The following is a 19,020-nucleotide window of genomic DNA, read 5'->3' as shown; positions in this document are numbered from 1 at the left end:
CGCCCCGCTGCCGCCGCCGCCCCGCCCCGGCCCCGCCCGACATCCTCCCCCCCGGTGCCACGGGTGCCGCCAGTGCTCAGCCCGGCGACATCCCCCGGTTTGCTCGAGTCCCGCTGCAGCGGGAGTCACCCGCACCCCCTCCGCGTCACGGATGAAGATTTCCCCTTCCCCCGAAGTGTCCACCTCTGTTCCCCGTGGACCCACAGGGAAGCACGTCTCCCTCGCAGCTGGGCACCTCATGGGCTCTGCATCTGTGCCACTCCTAGCTCCCATATTGCCACATGTATTCATCAATTTAAAAAAAAAAAACACCAATATTTCCTGCCTAAACACTAGAATTCATATAATAGAACCACAGAATCATTTTGGTTAGAAGAGACCCTCAAGATCATCGAGTCCAACTGTAACCTAACACTAGCACTAAACCCTGTGCCTAAGAACCTCCATGTCCAAATCTGTAAGCACAGAAAAAGTCCAAGGGAAAAAACTATTATGGCTCGAAGATGAATATGTACCCTGTATTGTCATCCCATTACAATTTTGAATGTTGCATGCAACAGAAATAATTTACAGCTTGATTCGCTGGTGGTAACCAAAGCACACGCTGCTGTCACCGCTGGCATGAACCCATCCACAACCCCCTTGTGCAGCCCAAATCGCACACAGCGAGTTTCCTCCCAAAAGCGCACCCCCACCACACGGTGCAGGAAAAGGAGTGTCTCCGTTTTGGTGGTGTGCTGCTGCTGGGGATGGCTGAAATGCTGCTGCTGGCACCCGCCTAGTACGGCATCTCTCCAAGGGAGAATTCAAACCATTTGTTTCATATTTTAGGTCTGACTCAGGACGTGCTGGGCGCCAGGCAGCATTCCCGGGGCGGTGGTGCAGAGACCGATAGCCCATAGTGCTGCACCCACTGCCTGCACTGGCTGTCCCGCTGGCTCGGGAGGAGAGGCACCTCCTTTTGTGGGTCATAAATCAAGCCCTGGATGCACTAAACAGTTGTTTGGAGCCATCCTGTCCAACTAGAATGAACATTACTGTTTGAAAAACATCTAAAGTACCAGAAAATACACGACTGTGCCGTTTGCTGAGATGTTGTGGGAAGTTTTCCTTGAAAATTACAAATCAGAGGTTTTTCTTCATTGCTGCTATATGGTGCCTCAGTGTGCCAGGAAACACTGTTCGTTTGCTTAGTGACTTTGGACTTAAATCACTTATGATTCTTCTGCTTATACTCAACACAGGTCCTATGTACACACATATGTGGGAAACGAGGTCAGCACTGGCCATTCAATTCACAGTATAGAAGAGGAGGCCCCCCAAATCTTTTTGAAGTTAGATATGAGGTTGTTATGAGCCACATCAGCCAGCCACATCTGCATAGATCATGGCCATGCAAGGGGGCAGTCCTGATGCTGCCTGTGAGGTTGTCCAAACCTGACCAGGTGCAGACCAACCTCACTCTGCTTTGAAGGTGTTGGTTCTTCAGAGGGGCTCTCTTAGTAAAGAGAATAATGGTATTTTTAGCTGAATATTCAGGCACGTGGGAAGTCAGTCACACATGGAGAACTGGAAGCAGATCAAGTAATGTTCCGTGCTGTAAGTGCTCTCTGAACAGAACCGGTACATGCTGTGTGCACTCAATTACTGGTACGTCATTGGCAAAGGTCTCCAGCAAGGCTGTCCTGAAACCCCAGCAGGACACCGTGTCACACCAGAGAATGATTTTTCTTGGCTGTTTCAATTCATTAAGCACTGCTGAATTATTTCACAGGCAAGAAGGCCATCCGCTGAAACACGAGACTAAGAGACAACAGCACCTCACCACCTGGGAGTTTAACTCTCAATGAACCATGTTGCATCCTAACATGACAGATCCAGGAACTCTAGAGCTGCTCAAAAGGCGTTTGTTTGGCTCCACACAGTGGTTCAAATCTGTACAGCTGCCACAGATCAGACTTCTCTGATTTTTCAATAGTCCTGGTAAAAGGAAAGCAGTGTTAGTTTAAAGCAGTGGTTTTCACTGGCCCACAAAGCCAGTTTTGGTTTGTGAACTCCTCTAGCCACTTTCCAGTAGGTGCAGAAATTTTAAGCTGGGTTGAAGTTTGTCATATAATCACTTAGCTTTTCTTCGTCATCTCCCCTGCGTCCCATAGATGATATTCACAGACCACTCCAGGGTCTGCTGGCAGCGTGCTGACAGCCTCCGCTTGGACAACGATCAAGAAGATCAAGTGGGTACAAGCACGTTATATGGCTGCGCTGTGCAGTCAGTCTCACCAGAGTTTTCTCAGAGTCTTTGCGGTGGGATGGGGATTGAGACAGAGCCAAAGCGGAAGAGCAAGAAGGGAGCAAAGCCAGAAGGAAATTGAGCCAGCAAGGATTCAGGTAGGTGGTGTAAGAGGTACCTTGGGCAATGCAGAGAACAGGTATATTTTCCACCATGGCTTGTTAGACTGCTCTCAAACATATAGGGGCCATACTGTCCCAGGTGGTTTGATGATAGACAAGGACATGTTGGTGTAATACAGAATTTCTCCTAATATATGGGAAGTTGGTTGTACCAGCAGCCATCTGAACAGCCTACCCACAAAGTCCTCTGTGGCCAGGTAAACTGACAAGTCAGCCACTTCCAGCGCAGCAGCAGATGTGGATACGAGTCAAGAGTTAGAGGGAAGGAATTTATTTAGAGCACTACATGAGCCCGTCCCTTGATCTTCTACATACTCCCACAATATGCCCATTTTCTTTAGAGAAAGGGGTGATGTCCACTTGACAGTGAGACCAGTGTAATGCTCCTAGGTAAAATAGCAGCCCCAAGAACATTTAGCCACTAGTGTCCCCCTAAAACCAGGCAACTTCAGAAATAAATTCGACTTTTTCATAAGCTCTCTGTGCACTTGCAGGTCTTCAAAAAAGTCATTAACTCTCACGTTTTGCGAGTAAAGTGGTTTCAGCTGTTGCTGCAGCAGCTCATGCTGGTTGCTGATAAGGAGCATCAAGCTGCCAGTCACAGCCTGGAGTCCCAGGCAGGATGGGCTTCTTTCCTACGCCCACACTCAGCAGCTGTGAGTGGCTCAGTGATGCTCTATTTCACCACATCCCTCCTCCCACTTGCTCATCTGCCCTCCACTATACACAGATGTTGGGGGAACTAGGGGGAGCAACTGGCCAACCACTCAGGAAGGGAGAGATGGGGCAACATACCTGCTGGGCTCCTGCTCTCGTCCCCAGGAGCTGCCCTGTCCCCACCAGTATGAAGATGGCTTCCCAGAGGAGGAGGCTTGCAGCAGCAGCGAAGTTTCACAGGGAAGGGAATTGCTTTCCCCTCTGGAGCTGAGATCTGGAGAGGGACTGAGCTTTCCCCATCAGCGCAAGACTGGCTGCAGCCCCAGCCAACACGGTGAGAGGTGGCAGCAAGACCTGGGTCATCCTGCAAAATGCACCCATTCCAGCTCCTCCCGGTGCTGAAACGTCACCCCTGGATCAGCCTGGATGTGTCGTGGGGCTTCACACCTGGGGTGCAGGCATTACCGCTGCAGCACGTCATCTTCCTCCTCCTCAGGCACCAACAATTTTCTGGCTTTTACAGAAAAATGAACAGGATCATGGCTAATTTCAGATGCATTTCCATATAGGGAACCCACTAGGCTGCAGCTTGTAGAAAATACTTGTGTGATAAAATATCGCAACCTCTAAAAGAATGATCTTGTAGACAGACACTTAGGACCTTTCATAGCTTGCACTTGTCTGCCTATTAATAGTTGCTCCATTTTCACAGTAACAGGGTGGGTAGAAGCCCATACATCTTGAACAGGAGAAGGCAAGCTCTTTAAATCAAGCTAATCCCTTTTCACGCTGTAGGGTCTACAATACAACTAAGCAGCTTTAATTCTCATTAGCAAAGCACTGCAGTGCAGGAGAGCCATTTCATTTCCCTCTAATGCACTACAGCAAAAATGTGTCTAGCACTGTTAGATAATTGGTGGTTATTTCTTCTTAAGATTTCCACAGATACAGAACAATTTTGATTTCATGGACTTTGCAGATTCTTCTTTGAAACCAAGATGATGCATTTTCCTGGTTTATTCTGGCTTCTCTCACCCTCTTGCTATCAATAAGAAAGGGGAGGAGGTGAAGGGTGAAGTAAAGCAGGGAGAGCCAGGCAAAAACATGCAAATCCCAGAAGGAAGAGAAATCAGAATAGTTGTGTTGTGTTTTGGTTTGTTTGTTTGTTTGTTTTCTGGTGGCTGTTTCCCTAAGGGTTAGTGCCACTTCAGCAGCAGTTTTTGAGAGTCATGGAGAACCTGAAAACTTTTCCCCCCATAATATAACTGTCAGTTGTTGCTGTAGACAGCTGTACAGTTATCATATTTTCCTTTTTTATATATCCTCTAGATGGTGCTTGTGTAGCGTTTTCTACACAAAATAAATAATTCTGCCTTAATCAAGCTTGGAAATGGGTTTGAAGTGCTGTTCCACAGGTCACTAGGAGCAGAGGTTTGTGGTGGACACACTGGTAGTTACCTGGTCTAAGCCTCCATCAGAGAAAATGGTTGTCCTCAGCCTCTTCCCAAATGTGAGATACAGGACAGAAAAAATTGTACAGCATATTTTACTGGAATAATAATATAATAATCACACGCTGGTGCCGGACAAGGGTTCACTCCTGCTCACACTCATGGCCAGCGGTAAATGGAGTTACAGAGCACAGAGCGTATCAAGTATATGTTCAAAAAAGTACATGTGAAACAAAAGACTCCTGATGAAAATGGCATTTCCAAAATGTTGGAGCACCATGACTTTCCATAAACAAGTTTGCCAAAGCTTATAGCAAGCAAGCAAAACGGGTGTGCCTCTGAGCCATAGGGACAGAGGAAATTTCAGTGTAAGAGGTTGGTGCAGGGAGAAAAAGAAACCAGTATTCTGTCTCATGAGCAGGGAAAGTGGGTACCTCTGAATGAGTCTATTTGTCAGGAAAAAAAAATCCATCCCGGAAAGAAAAAACTCTCCCCTCAACCCTTCATTTTTACACTCTCTGTTCTGCTTAAGTACACAGATGCACCTAGAAGTACTGAAATGTAAGAGAGACAAAATTCTGGCCATCCTTGTCCTTTACTCAATTTTAACAGTAGTAATTTAATTTTTAGATAACCAGTATAGCATTTTCCACAGCCCAGCCTTCTCTACCTGTGCTCATCTGGAACCAAACAAGTCAATTTGTTTCCTCTTTTGCATTCACGCTCTTCAAATATTTGCAGACAAGCAACCTGGCTAGCCTCTGTTTGGACTCCTTATCTCAACAGGTTTCAGTCCTTAAATTTCTCTCTTCCCTTCTCCACACCTTCTGTCTAAACTTACCAAGGGGTAGTCACCAAACACACTCTCTGGCAAACAAAGTTATTATTTACCCAGCTCTTAGCTGGACACGCAGTGGGTTTTCCTGGGAAAACCTGGCCATTAAATTGGAAGTCAGCAGAGAGCAGCTGTGCTCCATGGAAAATTACTCCTGCTTCAGTTCTTGAACCTGCAGAAGTTTGCAGCCACCTTGCCAGGGAGTTGTATACTCCTGTGTCGATACAAAAGGGGGTTGCCAGCGTAGAAACTTGGAACTTTTCTACTACAAGAACAGGAGCCACTATTTTTAAGGTCTAAAAAACCTTCTGTGCCCAAGGCTTGCTTTGGTTTTTTTGCTTGTAAACATTTTATACGCAGGAAGCACCACCAAAAGATGGTAAATATGATGGCTAGCTTCTCACTAGCTAAGACCCTGTTTTTATAGATGGGGAAGGTACAGTGACTTTTGCCCAAGGTCACACTGGAGATGGGAAGCAGGGGTTACCAGCTTGCCTCCTATCTGGTGTCATAATCCATTTTTGGCCGAGGTCATGCTCTTCAGTTGTGGCCTTGCCCTCTGCAGGTCATGTAGCCGTCTGTCAGATTCATGCCTCTTATTGCTAATAAATTAACTCATAAAATCATACTGCTTTGAGAGCACCAAAGAGGGGGTTTTTTTGTGTTTGTTTGGTTGGGTTTTTTGGGGTTTTTGTTTTTTTTTAAAGATCACTTAACCCAGAAGTGGGTTCAACTTTTCAGCTTTTCCCGACTTTAATACTCAATGGCACCTCCATAGCCATGTAAACTGTAGCAATAGATATCCAGCTCCTGGTTTTGTGGCTGAGCAACCTTTAACAGTATAGAGCCCTGCCTCAGAAGGAAGGAAAGGAGTTTTAAACTATCTTCTGGGTTTTTTAAGTGATGGTCCTCAAGCCTGACTTTCAGCACATTGAACACACACACACACAATTACTTTCCATGTGTAAACAGGCGTGCCCGAAAAAACACTGGCTCCCCTTGGTCCTCATTAAAAGCGTATTTTAAAAAGAGGCAGCAAAAAAGCAAATAATGTGGGAGTAGGAAGAGGCAGTGCCCGCAGTCCCAGCCGCACCGGCTGTGGCCCCCACCAGCTCCCTACCCCCTCTCTCGGGTGCATCTCGGGTACATATTTGCACTTCTGGTGCCTCCTCCCTCCAGGGCTGTTAGAGCCCTTAGGGCAGCCCCCGGCTCCACCTGAACCTCCTACCTTCCCGGACTCACCTCCTCTTGCCCAGGAGGCACAGACAGAGCCTTGCAGCACGCCGGGAGGGTAGGCAGGCATGTCCAGGGCCGCGGCGAGGCTGTGCCAAGAACGAGCGGCCGCGGATGGGCTTGGATCCAACAGGAACGCCATCAAGTATTTGAAGCAGGACTACGAAGCCCTGAAGCAGCAGTGCCTGCGGGCCGGCACCCTCTTCAAGGATGAGGAGTTCCCAGCCTGTCCTTCCGCCCTGGGCTACCGGGACCTGGGACCATACTCCTTCAAAACCCAGGGGATAGTCTGGAAGCGCCCCACGGTAAGAGTGCTTTTAACTGCCTGTTTTACTGGGTCCGGATCTAACCAAAGCCCACCAGAACATCCATGCTAAAGCAGTGGTGAGCCCGAATACCCACTATTCCTGTATGTTTTATATTTTTCTTCTGTCTTGCTTTACCTCCATGGTTAGCAGAAACAAGGTTGAAAGGGAGGTAGGGAAAAAAAAAAATCAACACCTTCTAATCCCTTACAAAACAAGGAATCCTATAACTGCTTCATGGGAACCTGCTTCCTCCCTATCCATCCCAGCTCCATGGAGCTGTAAGTCCAGAGTACAATCCAGAGATGGATGCAAAAGCCACGCACGTACCCAGACAGACCGTAGGGCAGCCCAGGAGTGATCAACCACCAGTTGTAACGGTGCCCACACCAAGGTCTCGCCACTGCGCACCCTAAGAAATCAGGCAAATACCTAAATAAAATCCTCTGCCTCACTTCAAGCGACATATAACAGTTAAAGAGCAACTGACTGGGACCGTTATTACCTGAATACATGTATCCTATAAATGGCCTTTCATTTTAAAAAATAATTTTCATCAGGAAAGATTAGGTGCCTATTTTTTTTAAACCACGAAATCAGGGCTTCAGTGATTTTTCTGCACTTTCATTTCTTAGTCATTTGTTTCTGTCCCTGCTTTGCTCCTCCTTTGTCATTTTGCCCCTGCTTGCAACATCAAGAAAAACTGAAAAATGGAAAGGAAGGAAAAACTTCCAAAGGACTTACCTTCCTCTGATGGGGGCAAGGAGAACAAGGGAAAATTTCAAGGCTCTGATTTTTATTATTTTTTTCACTTGAAAATTGAGAAGAAGAAACTTGCAGGTTTAATAACTGCAAGTTTCTACCCTGGCAAACCCATTTGTCCACAAGCACCTCGCTCTGTCACCCGAATGTTTCAGCAACAAGTACTGTGGATGCATCCCTCGGCTTTGCCTACCCTGGGAGAAGATCAGCCTTTGAAAACTCATTAAATTAGACTTGGGCTTCTTGTGCAAGAGCAACATTGTACCAGGACCCACAGGCTTGTCCCTGTGCATGGGGCAGAGCCCAAACCCTGCTGCGAGGTGACACAAACCCTCTGCTTTGCTCTCCTGTGGAGGGACCTGGATCTGACCTACTTTTCTGCATCACCGATGACTCCTGTCAGAGGTTACAGCCCTGCTCATTTCTTGGACTTTTTCAGCTGGCCAGCAGGTTTCCATCTGCAAACTGTGTCCATGATTGCAAGCGTATGGGGTCACTGTTGACTTTTCTGCCTGCAGCCAAAACAGGCAGCAGGATCCAGTGGGCAACCTGGAGGAGACCTGCTGGAGAAGTACCCCCTGCAAAATAAATATCCACTGCTAAGGTCATCCCCCCCAGGTTGTGACTGCTGGTTTGCAGACAGTGGGTGTTAGACACTCTGCCATCACAGACTTATCTTCCAGTTTGAACAGCGGGTTTATGGAAAGAAAGAAGGTGGAAATGCAGTTATGTGAAAGGTGTATGTGGCACTTGGCAGTGGCTCAGAAAGGACAGGTGTCTTGGTGAGTAATGAGTCATATGCAGCTGACTGACACCAGGTACACCCCTTTGGAGGGAGGAGAGAAAAACCAACACAAAACCTCTTCTGTGTGATAGGTAACCTACTCCTGACTCCTACCCGCCGAGACAGCTGTGAGGCTGGATAACTATAGAAGCAAAAAGGATGTAGCTGAGATCACACCTGTTGCGAGAGGAGGTTCACAAACTGGTTCTTTGTCACACACACAAGAAGTCCTGGATTGTCTCTGTCTCCATGGGATGCTCAAAGCTGACAACCACTGCTCTCTGGGAGAGCCAGTAACTGCTCAAGGCTTCCTCAGCCATGTCAGGCTTCCTATAAACTGCCCCTTGCTGCCACCCAGAAGCTCATGGAAAATGCTTGGGAGAAAAGGATGGCTTTTGTCTCTAGAGAGGCTATTAACTTCCCAATGTAGGGCATGAATTGTTGGAGGGCTCAGAGTTGGGATAGGAGGGACAGTCATTGCCATAACCTACTTGGCTGGCCCCAAAGGCCCAGGAAGAAAGTTGGGGGTCACCAGTAAAAGCGTTTGTATGAATGGCCTCCCAGGAAGTGGAGTCAAGGTGGAGGAACGTCCTCCACACCGGTGGCAGTGGAAACTCAGTACAGCTCCAGTGCCAGAGCCAGCAGTGACGGTCACAAACTCATTTGCACTGCTTGAACCAAAACCACAGCAAGATAACATAAGATGTAAATGCTGAGGTTGAATTTTCACCTCTGTCCCCATAGTAGCAAAAAATTCTGACTAAGGGCTTTAGGATTTGCCTCAAAAACCCCCACAGACTCTTCAGTTGAATAAGGCAACATTTTTCTGACACCATGTTAATCAGAGAGAAGACAAAGGGTGTAATTATTTAAAAATGTTGAAATTGTTTAATATTTTTTGAGCATTGAAACATGGAACAAGAAAGGGGAACTTTTCAGACCAGAAAGGGTAATGCATACTTTGAAAATGTGTCTTTTCAGGAGTTATGTGCCAACCCTCAGTTTATAATCGGAGGAGCTACTCGAACAGATGTCTGCCAAGGAGAGCTGGGTATGTACAGTACTTCTGAATTTTGTTTTAGAAGAAAAAAAAATGAAACTTCATTTAAAAATTCCTCATACACAGACAATTTTATTGGCTATCTCCCAGACACAGTAGGAGAGAGGTAGATGATACCCAAGAAGGGGACTCATGCACCAGCATTGCTGCCTGAGACAGGGTATATATGGGCTTGTAACAGCTATGTCAAACCAAACTGCCTCCTGGAGGTAGGAAGCTAATTATCCCTTTGCAGAGCAGAAGGCTGACTTGCTTTTCACTGCTTGAAACAAGAGCTGGACACCAACCTAATAATGAAAGCACTTGCTCTGATGCAAGAGAGTGGGCTTCACACCCATCCCAGCAAGAACAGCTCCAAAGACTCAGGGAACAAGGGACAGCAGGGAGGTTTCATCTGGTAGCCTGGTCATTAAGGATTTTTATTTGGGAGGTAGAGCAAGTTCCAGCCTCAGTTTCACACCAAACAAATACACGACAACCAAGGACCAGAGCAGGAACCGGTTCAGTACAGGGCCTGGGGCTGCGAAATGCCATTTCATGCCAATCAGGATGTCCCATGCAGGCATGAGTCAGAAATAAGGACATTGTAAAAAACAAACAAAGCATGTAAACTTCATAATACCATCCACAACAAGCAAATTGTTCTGAGACCTTCATGCTCCTCCTGCTTGCGTAGCATTTGGTGTACAGCTGTGAGCAGGGACAGGAGCGCCCAGGCACCGGCAACATGCTGCAAACACAGCCAAAAAATGCAGAGCTGCTCAGCTCCTCGAACTGGGGCCTGATGCTGATGAGATGTATCTCAGACAGCACTCATACTCTCCTGGACAACCGTCATAGAAAAACTCCTTTGCCCATTTTTCTCCAATATTTGCTGCTGTCTAAACTGAGCTCCGATGTGAGCGGACAGAAGGGAGCTGCAAGGGGCCTTTATTCCCTCTTTGAATAGCTGCTGCAGGAGCTGCCTTCCCTGCCTGCCTTGCGGATAAGATCCAGCTCCAGAAGACAGCAGCAGCAGCCTCTCCTGACTACACATAGCCATGAGAAGGCTGAAACTCTAGTAATGAGAATTTGATAGATTACACACAGAGAAATCAGCCTTTCTCCCTCCTGCGCTGCTTACCACAGTACTCCTGACCTTCCTGGTCTTCTAGCCCATCCATTGTGCAAATGAGATTCAAACAATTTCTGCAAGTCATTGGCAATAAATAATACCAATGCTGGTCCTGTAAACACAGCACCATTAAAGCAATTGCTAAAAAATTCCCTGGTGTGTGGGCCTGTGCTCCAAATGCTAAAAATAAGATGCCCAATCACATACTTGCTCCAGGATATTTATTCAGTGGATGCTGGAACAGAGTATGGGGAAATCACTTACTGTATTTTAGGAGAATGTTTCAGATAAGCAATAAAAGCAACATTTCTTGTCACCTCCAATTTGGGAAGTTTCTATAGTAGCATAAAAAAAAATAAAGATCATACGCCTGAAGTGAAACCTCATTTTCCTTGACAGTTTACAAGCTAAAGAACTGAAGACTGTTACTTGCTCTTAAACTAGAAGAGGCCAGTGAATTATTTGTGTTAAGTCTAGAAACTGAATGCAAATACCCTGAGCCCTTCTTTATTTCTGTCACCTCCTGAGTGTCTCTGTGGACTCCCAGTCCTTTGTGCTAAATGGGCTTTCACTAGGGAGGGTTGCCAAAATCCATCAAATAGTGGTAGCAACAGAACTGGACCCAAAAACATCCTGTGTATCTGAGGATGGTGCCTGGCTCTGGACTTTCCCAAGCCAGCCTTTGGTGGGTAGTACCCCAAGTGCTAGTCCTGAAAGCTACCCCTCAACCTAGAAAAAAAGCCCCAAAATCTGATTCTGCTTTTGTTAGAAGCTTCATTTTCTCTCTGCCAAAAAAAAAAACCAAAAAGGAAGAGAAAAAATAATAAAAGATGATAAATTTTTTTCCTGCAAGGCTGCTTACAATCATTTCTACACACACTGACCCTTCACAAAAATAAACTTCAGAATATAGACAGGGGACTTCCCTTCTAGCATTCAGGTATTTGCTTTACATCTCTGAGGCATACTATACTTTTTCGGTATTTGATCCAATACCTTGAATATCAAAGTCCTCGTTACTAAAGCCCTCATGTAAAACACTTCTACTGAAACAGATTCTGAGTACATATTTACATAAGCCACGTATGTGACCTGTTAACAAGTCCTTTAGGGAAATAGAGCCTATTTTTAATAATCTGCTCCGACATGTTTCTTTTCTTTTAAAAATAACACTGCAGGTCTGGGTTTATATGAACAAAAGGAACAAGAAAACCCAGAGTTAGTCTCACTCCATTAAGCTTATTTCTTTGACAACAGCATAAGCTAGATGAATATCAGCTTGGGAAGTTTGATGGGAACTTGAAAGACTTGAAATATTTTAAACGTTCTTTGAACCATATCTTTTTGATAGCCTAGTAACAACTTGAAATGCAGTCACACAGCCTTAGCTATTAAAGGTGACTTTAATGAAGTTTTCTTGCAGCTATCTGAATGTTAACCCCAGAATTGTTTGCAGAAGTTCTTAAGAAGCAAGTGGCATAAATTTAATTTAAATAATATGAAACACACTCAAACCCTCTCAGTTTAATATTAGCTTTCCAGAGCCACACCATCTTTATTCATGGGGCACCTTTTGTTCTGAAGGCTCAGAGAGAGCTCCAGGCACTGCAGCTCCCTTGGCCTGAGCTGTCAGCTGGAGAAGTCCCCTGAAACCAGTGCAGATGCACCAGTTCACACCAACTGAAGAGCCCACCCCATGTGGGCTTTGTACGTGTCTTGTATTCTGGGCAGCTTTGCGAAGGTTATGGGCAGACTGGAGAACAAGCCAAAGCCTGACAGCTCTGAGGTGGATCTGATAGCTGTTGAAGGAACCTTTGGAGCTCCTGTAGGCAGGAGAGTCCTTAATACTATTAACTTATTTTGCTATAGATATTAATACGTGGCTTTTCTGATGTTCGGTCCCATGGGCCCAGGAGTATTTGAGATCCTTGTTCTAACAGACAGATCTCCTAGATCTCAAAAATTACATTAACTGACAACTCTGAGACTCCAAAGAGAAAAAAGCTTGTTCCTTTGCTTGGTGCTCCTCTGAGTTTCTGTACAGAGCTGCAGAGCTTAATTCATTTCCACAGAAAACTTTAGTAAGCCCTCCTTAGAAATCTCAAAGCAGTAGCAGCCTGCACTGCCAGAAATTATGAAGCTAGCCGGTCAATGCTTCCTTGATGTCTAGTAGGATGCTTCAGGTCCTATGAGCTCTGAAGAAGGGCTTCCAGCAGAGACCAAAGCTGAGAGTCAAATCTGCTTGACAAACCGGGAGGCAAGAGCCAGAGCATTGTCTTAAGATCCCTTCTGAACACCAAGCATCGCTGGAATAGCAACAAGCCGAAGTACAATCAGCACAGAAATGCCTCTGAACTGTCCAGACAGATCTTGGAACTCGGCACTTGGACTTTTGGCTTAAAGTCACCATCAGCAGGTCAATGAAGAGTTTAGGTGCTTTATGTCTAGACACTTTGATGGTAGCTAAACAGAAACTGAGCACTGCTCTGTAACAACTGAAACTAATCAAATTTCTCATTTATTTTATGGCCTCTGCGAGTGCAGCACGCTTGGGTAAACATCATCAATACAGAGGAGTCACTCAGCTCACAGGTCACCAAAGATTCAGTATTCTCTGCAGCAGTTCGATTATCTCTGTAAACCAGGAGATGCTTGCGTAGCACTGAGAACATGAGCCATCTCAGTACATCTGTGAGCAGCGAGTGATTTTCTTTCAAGCACAGTAACAGTCAAAGTAATTCTCCAAGATCATGTATAGATAAATATATACATACAGACACACACAGAGCTAGGCACAGCTAGGTTTCATGTTTACCATTTCTACCACAAACTCAGGGGCAGAATTGTTTATTTCAAATTAAAAACCAAACAAACGCACAAACAAAAAATGCCCAAACCAAACAAACCCCAAGACCACAGCTGAAAAGTAATAGGACTTTACCAACATTGCAAACGACTTCAGATCCAGGAACCGTGCTGGCTTCTTTTTAGCACATTCAGCAGCTGTGGTAAACACTGTATTTGGCACTTGTCTGAAACTTTTGTTCATGAAATATAAAGCTGAGCAGAAAGCAGTCTATGTGCCTGTAGGTCATTTAGCCTTGCTGGGCCAATGCTGAGAAGACTATTTATTTATTTTTATAAGCCAAAAGGCTGCAACTTCGAATACATGTAGTGAGCAGAAAACCTTTTTTATATTGTCATTTTTCTGACTATTACTGTGTTGGGAATGCATTCTTATTAAATATTTAATTCATTGGCCAATCAGCCTTGTTTTCTCTCCCTCCAAGAATTCACTTTTTAGGAAGAGAATCAACTAGTTTCCTCATAGTTTGAAAGATGACATATAACACGCAGCTGAATCAGGACAAGTTTTAGTGGTCCTACACAAGATACCTTTCTAGGGAGCTTGTGCTGTCACACTACACTGTAGGCACAACCACAAACAAAACTCTGAAATTTGCTGCCGGCAAAATGATGTTTAACTATGAAAAAAGGAACATATACTGTCAACTTTTACTTTTTCAGAACTAGTAATATATTATCCAGTAGGGCTGAGAAACCTTATTAATAGGCCAGGATCCCATTGTGGTATACAAGAAGATAAGGGGCAACCTGTGCTCTATCCTGGAAGCTCCTTGGTATGGACAAGATTCCTGCATCCTCTATAACTTGTCTTAGAATCACAGAATGTCCTGAGTTGGAAGGGACACACAAGGATCATCGAGTCCAACTCCTGTCCCTGCACATGACAACCCCACAGTTCACACCGTGTGTCTGAGGGTGTTGTCCAGTCTCTTCTTGAACACTGTCAGGCTTGGGGCCGTGACACCTCCCTGGGGAGCCTGTTCCAGTGCTCCACCACCCTCTGGGGGAAGAACCTTTTCCTAATGTCCAACCTAAACCTCCCCTGGCACATCTTCCTGCCATTCCCTCAGGTCCCATCAGAACCAGAGAGAAGAGTTTGGCGCCTGCCCTCCCTCCTCCCCTTGTGATGAAGCTGTAGCTGCCATGAGGTCTCCTCTCAGTCTCCTCCAAGCTGAACAAACCAAGTGACTTCAGCTGCTCCTCATACGGCTTCTTCTCCAAACCCCTCACTAATTTTCTGGCCCTCTGCTGGGAGGTCTTAAAACCATTATCACAGGAGCCTGAATGTAACTTGTTGCTTTTATACAAAGGTGGCTCCAAACCATCTGCATCTAGACACCCCACATAAACCTTCCTTTTTAGCAAGTTACTGCACAGCAGCCAATTCTCCGCTGCTTCCTCTCAGAGGCCACGTTTAATTGTTCAGCAATAGGCTTAGACAAAGATATTAGGCTCCCAAGTAAGGTCTAGAGACAGGACTCTGCATTGCTCAAGGCAGGCATAGCTATTTTTAAGGCCAAGTTCACCACTGCGATTCTTCCAATACAATTCTTTCCAGACATGCTTTAAGCAGAGTTGCCCCTGATGCTTCCCCGGGAGGTTAGATTGCACGGTGTGTTTGTGAGAGGCAGACGTGCCACTCACTCTCCCAGAAGCTAAGAAGTTAATTCATACTGTAAGATAACTGTAAAGGATTTCACGCTGCATTTGGCACCTCAAGGCGATGAGATTCTGAAATTGTTTAGTTCTGAGTCAGAGAAGTAAATAACATATTTAAGGCAACCCCTCTCATTTCACTGATTCTTCTGCCTAATTGTGCATCAAACATACACCATCCTCAGCAAAGCCCAGCGTAGTTTCCCCTTCACTGGCTGTAAAAACCTGGCCTGGACCAGGAAGGGGACACCATTCCAAATGTTGCACATTGGGAGAGCACCAACTCCTCACTGCTACAGACCTTCCTTGGTCTCACCAAGGGCAGAGGGATACACCAGGGACACGAGGACCCCCACCCAGCCACCTTTTCAGAAATAGTCTTCTATGCTTCACAGCATGCCAGGAACAGCCAGAGAAACAAGAAAATCTGGAGTAGTTGAAAAAATATAAGGGCTTCAGTTCTAACTTCACAAGGCTTTTCATCTTCCTCCTCTGAAGAGCCATTCCCCGGACTTATCACTATGATTTCTACCTCTCCAAGCAAAAGCAGAAGTTATAACATCATAAGGTGTACACCTGTACCAAGGAAAGCCTCAAAAAATAGATATGAAGCAGGTCTGAGCGATCTCGTTTTTTCCTGCATCTACATTTTCTTGGAACAGAGGGTTTTTAAAGCCTTTTTTCCCCCTGCCTTGTGCACTCCCAATTTTGCTTATTTTATACACAGGTACCTAAGGCTGGAAAGGAACTTTCTAGGCTAGTGAGTTGAGCCCTCTCCCATAGAACATGAAATAATTTGTAAAAGAGCTAAGTTGAAGATGAGCTTAAGAAGGTTTTTGCTCATAGCTGTTCTAGAGGCTAAGGCTTTTGGACTCTATTTTCTATATGCACAGCAGCAACATTTTCCTATTTCCAGTGTGAACATCTCACAACCCTTTTATTTTAATATACCTTATCTTCTGTAAGGGAAATCTTACTTTTCAAGTAAGGGCTTTTGGCTCAAACAGCTTTTCTGCAAAGTAGCATTTAACCTGCCTTACACTTCCTCTTCAAACTTCACTTGTGTAGGATGAGCAGGACAAGCTTTTTTTTAACCTCTTCTCATAAGAAATGTAGGTAGATCATGGAATCACAGAATATTAGGGATTGGAAGGGACCTCAAAAGGTCATCTAGTCCAATCCCCCTGCCAGAGCAGGAACACCCAGATGAGGTTACACAGGAAGGCGTCCAGGCGGGTTTGAATGTCTCCAGAGAAGGAGACTCCACAACCTCCCTGGGCAGCCTGTTCCAGTGCTCTGGCACCCTCAAAGTAAAGAAGTTTCTTCTCATATTTAAGTGGAACCTCCTGTGTTCCAGTTTGCACCCATTGCCCCTTGTCCTATCATTGGTTGTCACTGAGAAGAGCCTGGCTCCATCCTCGTGACGCTCACTCTTTAGATATTTATAAACATGAATGAGGTCATCCCTCAGTCTCCTCTTCTCCAAGCTAAAGAGACCCAGCTCCCTCAGCCTTTCCTCATAAGGGAGATGCTCCACTCCCTTCATCATCTTTGTAGCTATGCACTGGACTCTCTCCAGCAGTTCCCTGTCCTTCTTGAACTGAGGGGCCCAGAACTGGACACAGTATTCCAGATGTGGTCTTGCCAGGGCAGAGTAGAGGGGGAGGAGAACCTCTCTCGACCTACTAACCACCTCCCTTCTGATACACCCCAGGATGCCATTGGCCTTCCTGGCCACAAGGGCACAGTGCTGGCTCATGGCCACCCTGCTGTCCACCAGGACCCCCAGGTCCCTTTCCCCTACACTGCTCTCCAACAAGTCATTCGCCAACTTATACTGGTACTTGGAGTTGTTCTTGCCCAGATGCAAGACTCTACACTTGCCCTTGTTATATTTCATTACATTTTTCCCCACCCAACTCTCCAGCCTGTCCAGGCCTCTGGATGGCAGCACAGCCTTCTGGCGTGTCAGCCACTCCTCCCAGTTTGGTGTCAGCAAACTTGCTCACAGTCCACTCTAGTCCCTCATCCAAGCAATTGATTGATGTATTGAATAGTACTTGTCCCAGTACCGACCCTTGAGGGACTCCACTAGATACAGGCCTCCAACTAGACTCTGTCCCATTGACCACAACTCTCTGGCTTCTTTCTTTCAGCCAGTTCACAGTCCACCTCACTACCCGACCGTCCAGACCACACTTCCTCAGTTTAGCCGCAAGGATGCTGTGGGAGACTGTGTCAGATGCTTTACTGAAATCAAGATAGACCAGATCCACTGCTTTACCATCATCTATCCACTTGGTTATGTCCTCATAAAAGGCTATGATATTGGTTGAGCATGAGTTTCCCTTGGTGAAGCCATGTTGACTGCCCCTAATGACCCTCTTATCCTTAATATGCCTTGAGATGGCACCAAGGATGAGTTGTTCCGTCACCTTTCCAGGGATGGAGGTGAGACTGACCGGTCTATAGTTACGCGGGTCCTCCTCCTTGCCCTTTTTGAAGACTGGAGTCACATCTGCTTTCCTTCAGTCCTCAGGCACCTCTCCCATTTCCCAAGATTGGGCAAAGATGGAGAGTGGCCTAGCAATGACTTCAGCCAGCTCCCTCAGCACCTGCGGGTGCACCCCATCTGGACCCATGGATTTATGGATGTCCAGATTGCTTAATTGCTCCCTAACCCAGTTCTCATCAACTAAGGCAGACTCCTCCATTGTCCTGCCTTCCTCTGGGGCCTCAGGGGTACGGGTCTCCTCAGGACAGCCTCCGGCAGAATAGACAGAGACAAAGAAGGCATTCAGTAATTCTGCCTTCTCTGTATCCTCTGTCACCAGGGCACCCACCCCATTCATCAGTGGGCCTACATTGCCTCTGGTGTTAGTTTTATCTGCCATGCATTTGAAGAAGCTCTTCCTGTTGTCCTTGACCCCTCTCGCAAGGTTTAATTCTAAGGAGGCCTTAGCTTTCCTAGTTGCCTCCCTACATTTTCTGACAACAGCCTTATATTCTTCCCAAGTGGCCAGCCCCTCTTTCCATGATCTATAGACTCTCCTCTTCCACTTGAGTTTGCCCAGCAGTTCCCTGTTTAACCACACAGGTCTCCTGGCTCCCTTCCTTGACTTCCTACGTGTCGGAATGTTCTAATCTTGAGCTTGGAAGAAACAGTCTTTCAATGCCAACCAGATGTGGAGAAGCAGATAATCCAGCCATTTTCTATTGCCTTCCAGCTTGAATGCTCTTTCCTGAACACAGTACTCAGGGTGACATAACACTATCCTGAGGGAAGGCTTAAGCAGCACCTCACATACTATTATAATGTGAGGTTTTCCCTCCTCATTGGAAATGTCTGAGTTGGCACACTGGGTAGATCACACTTTTGCAGCTGTATCAGATCAGCCAGCTCAGGTAGTTACAGATCATCACACCAGGGCCACTTCTTTATAGGTGTTTCTCAAGTTACTGTTTGCCAAACTGGGAACAGCTCTTTCTTGCTCGGCTCATAGAAGGCACCTGGGTACCTCTCAGTGGGCTACGGACAGAAGAGAACACATAGCACCAGGCAAGTCCCAGTATCTCACCTTTACAATTATATTCATCATGGCACTAAAACAGAAAGCCCAAATCAATATAAAGAGTTAGCTGCTACTCTAAGATATTGAATTATTCTACAGATTAAACATTTTCCTCAGTTTCTCTGTTAGCTTATTTCCACGGAACCAAGAGCTGTTATGCCAGTTTCTTCTGCAGAGTATGCACCTGCACAAAGAAACACATCTTGGCACAGATAAACTACAGGAAACCAGGAAAATGTTAGCACCTGCAGAGCAGCTTTGTCTTCCTTGAGTTTCTGCACACCTCAGAAATAACACGTAACCACAAAAGT

At 45.9% G+C, this 19,020-nt stretch overlaps 1 protein-coding gene across 1 annotated transcript in view; it reads left to right on the top strand.

Annotated features, from left to right (window-relative positions):
• Window positions 1-6,656: 6,656 nt before the first annotated feature.
• Window positions 6,657-19,020, top strand: part of CAPN8 (calpain 8) — a 32,493-nt gene continuing 20,129 nt past the window's right edge. Inside the window, exons 1-2 of the mRNA XM_065630432.1 lie at window positions 6,657-6,893; window positions 9,421-9,490. Of these exons, the coding sequence (XP_065486504.1) occupies window positions 6,657-6,893; window positions 9,421-9,490 (307 nt within the window). The remainder of the gene's footprint in view (window positions 6,894-9,420; window positions 9,491-19,020) is intronic.

This window comes from Caloenas nicobarica, chromosome 3, assembly GCF_036013445.1.
Source record: "Caloenas nicobarica isolate bCalNic1 chromosome 3, bCalNic1.hap1, whole genome shotgun sequence".
In the NCBI taxonomy this organism is placed as follows: Eukaryota; Metazoa; Chordata; class Aves; order Columbiformes; family Columbidae; genus Caloenas; species Caloenas nicobarica.
Note: the sequence above shows the minus strand (reverse complement) of the source record. Positions and strands in the feature narration are given on the sequence as shown.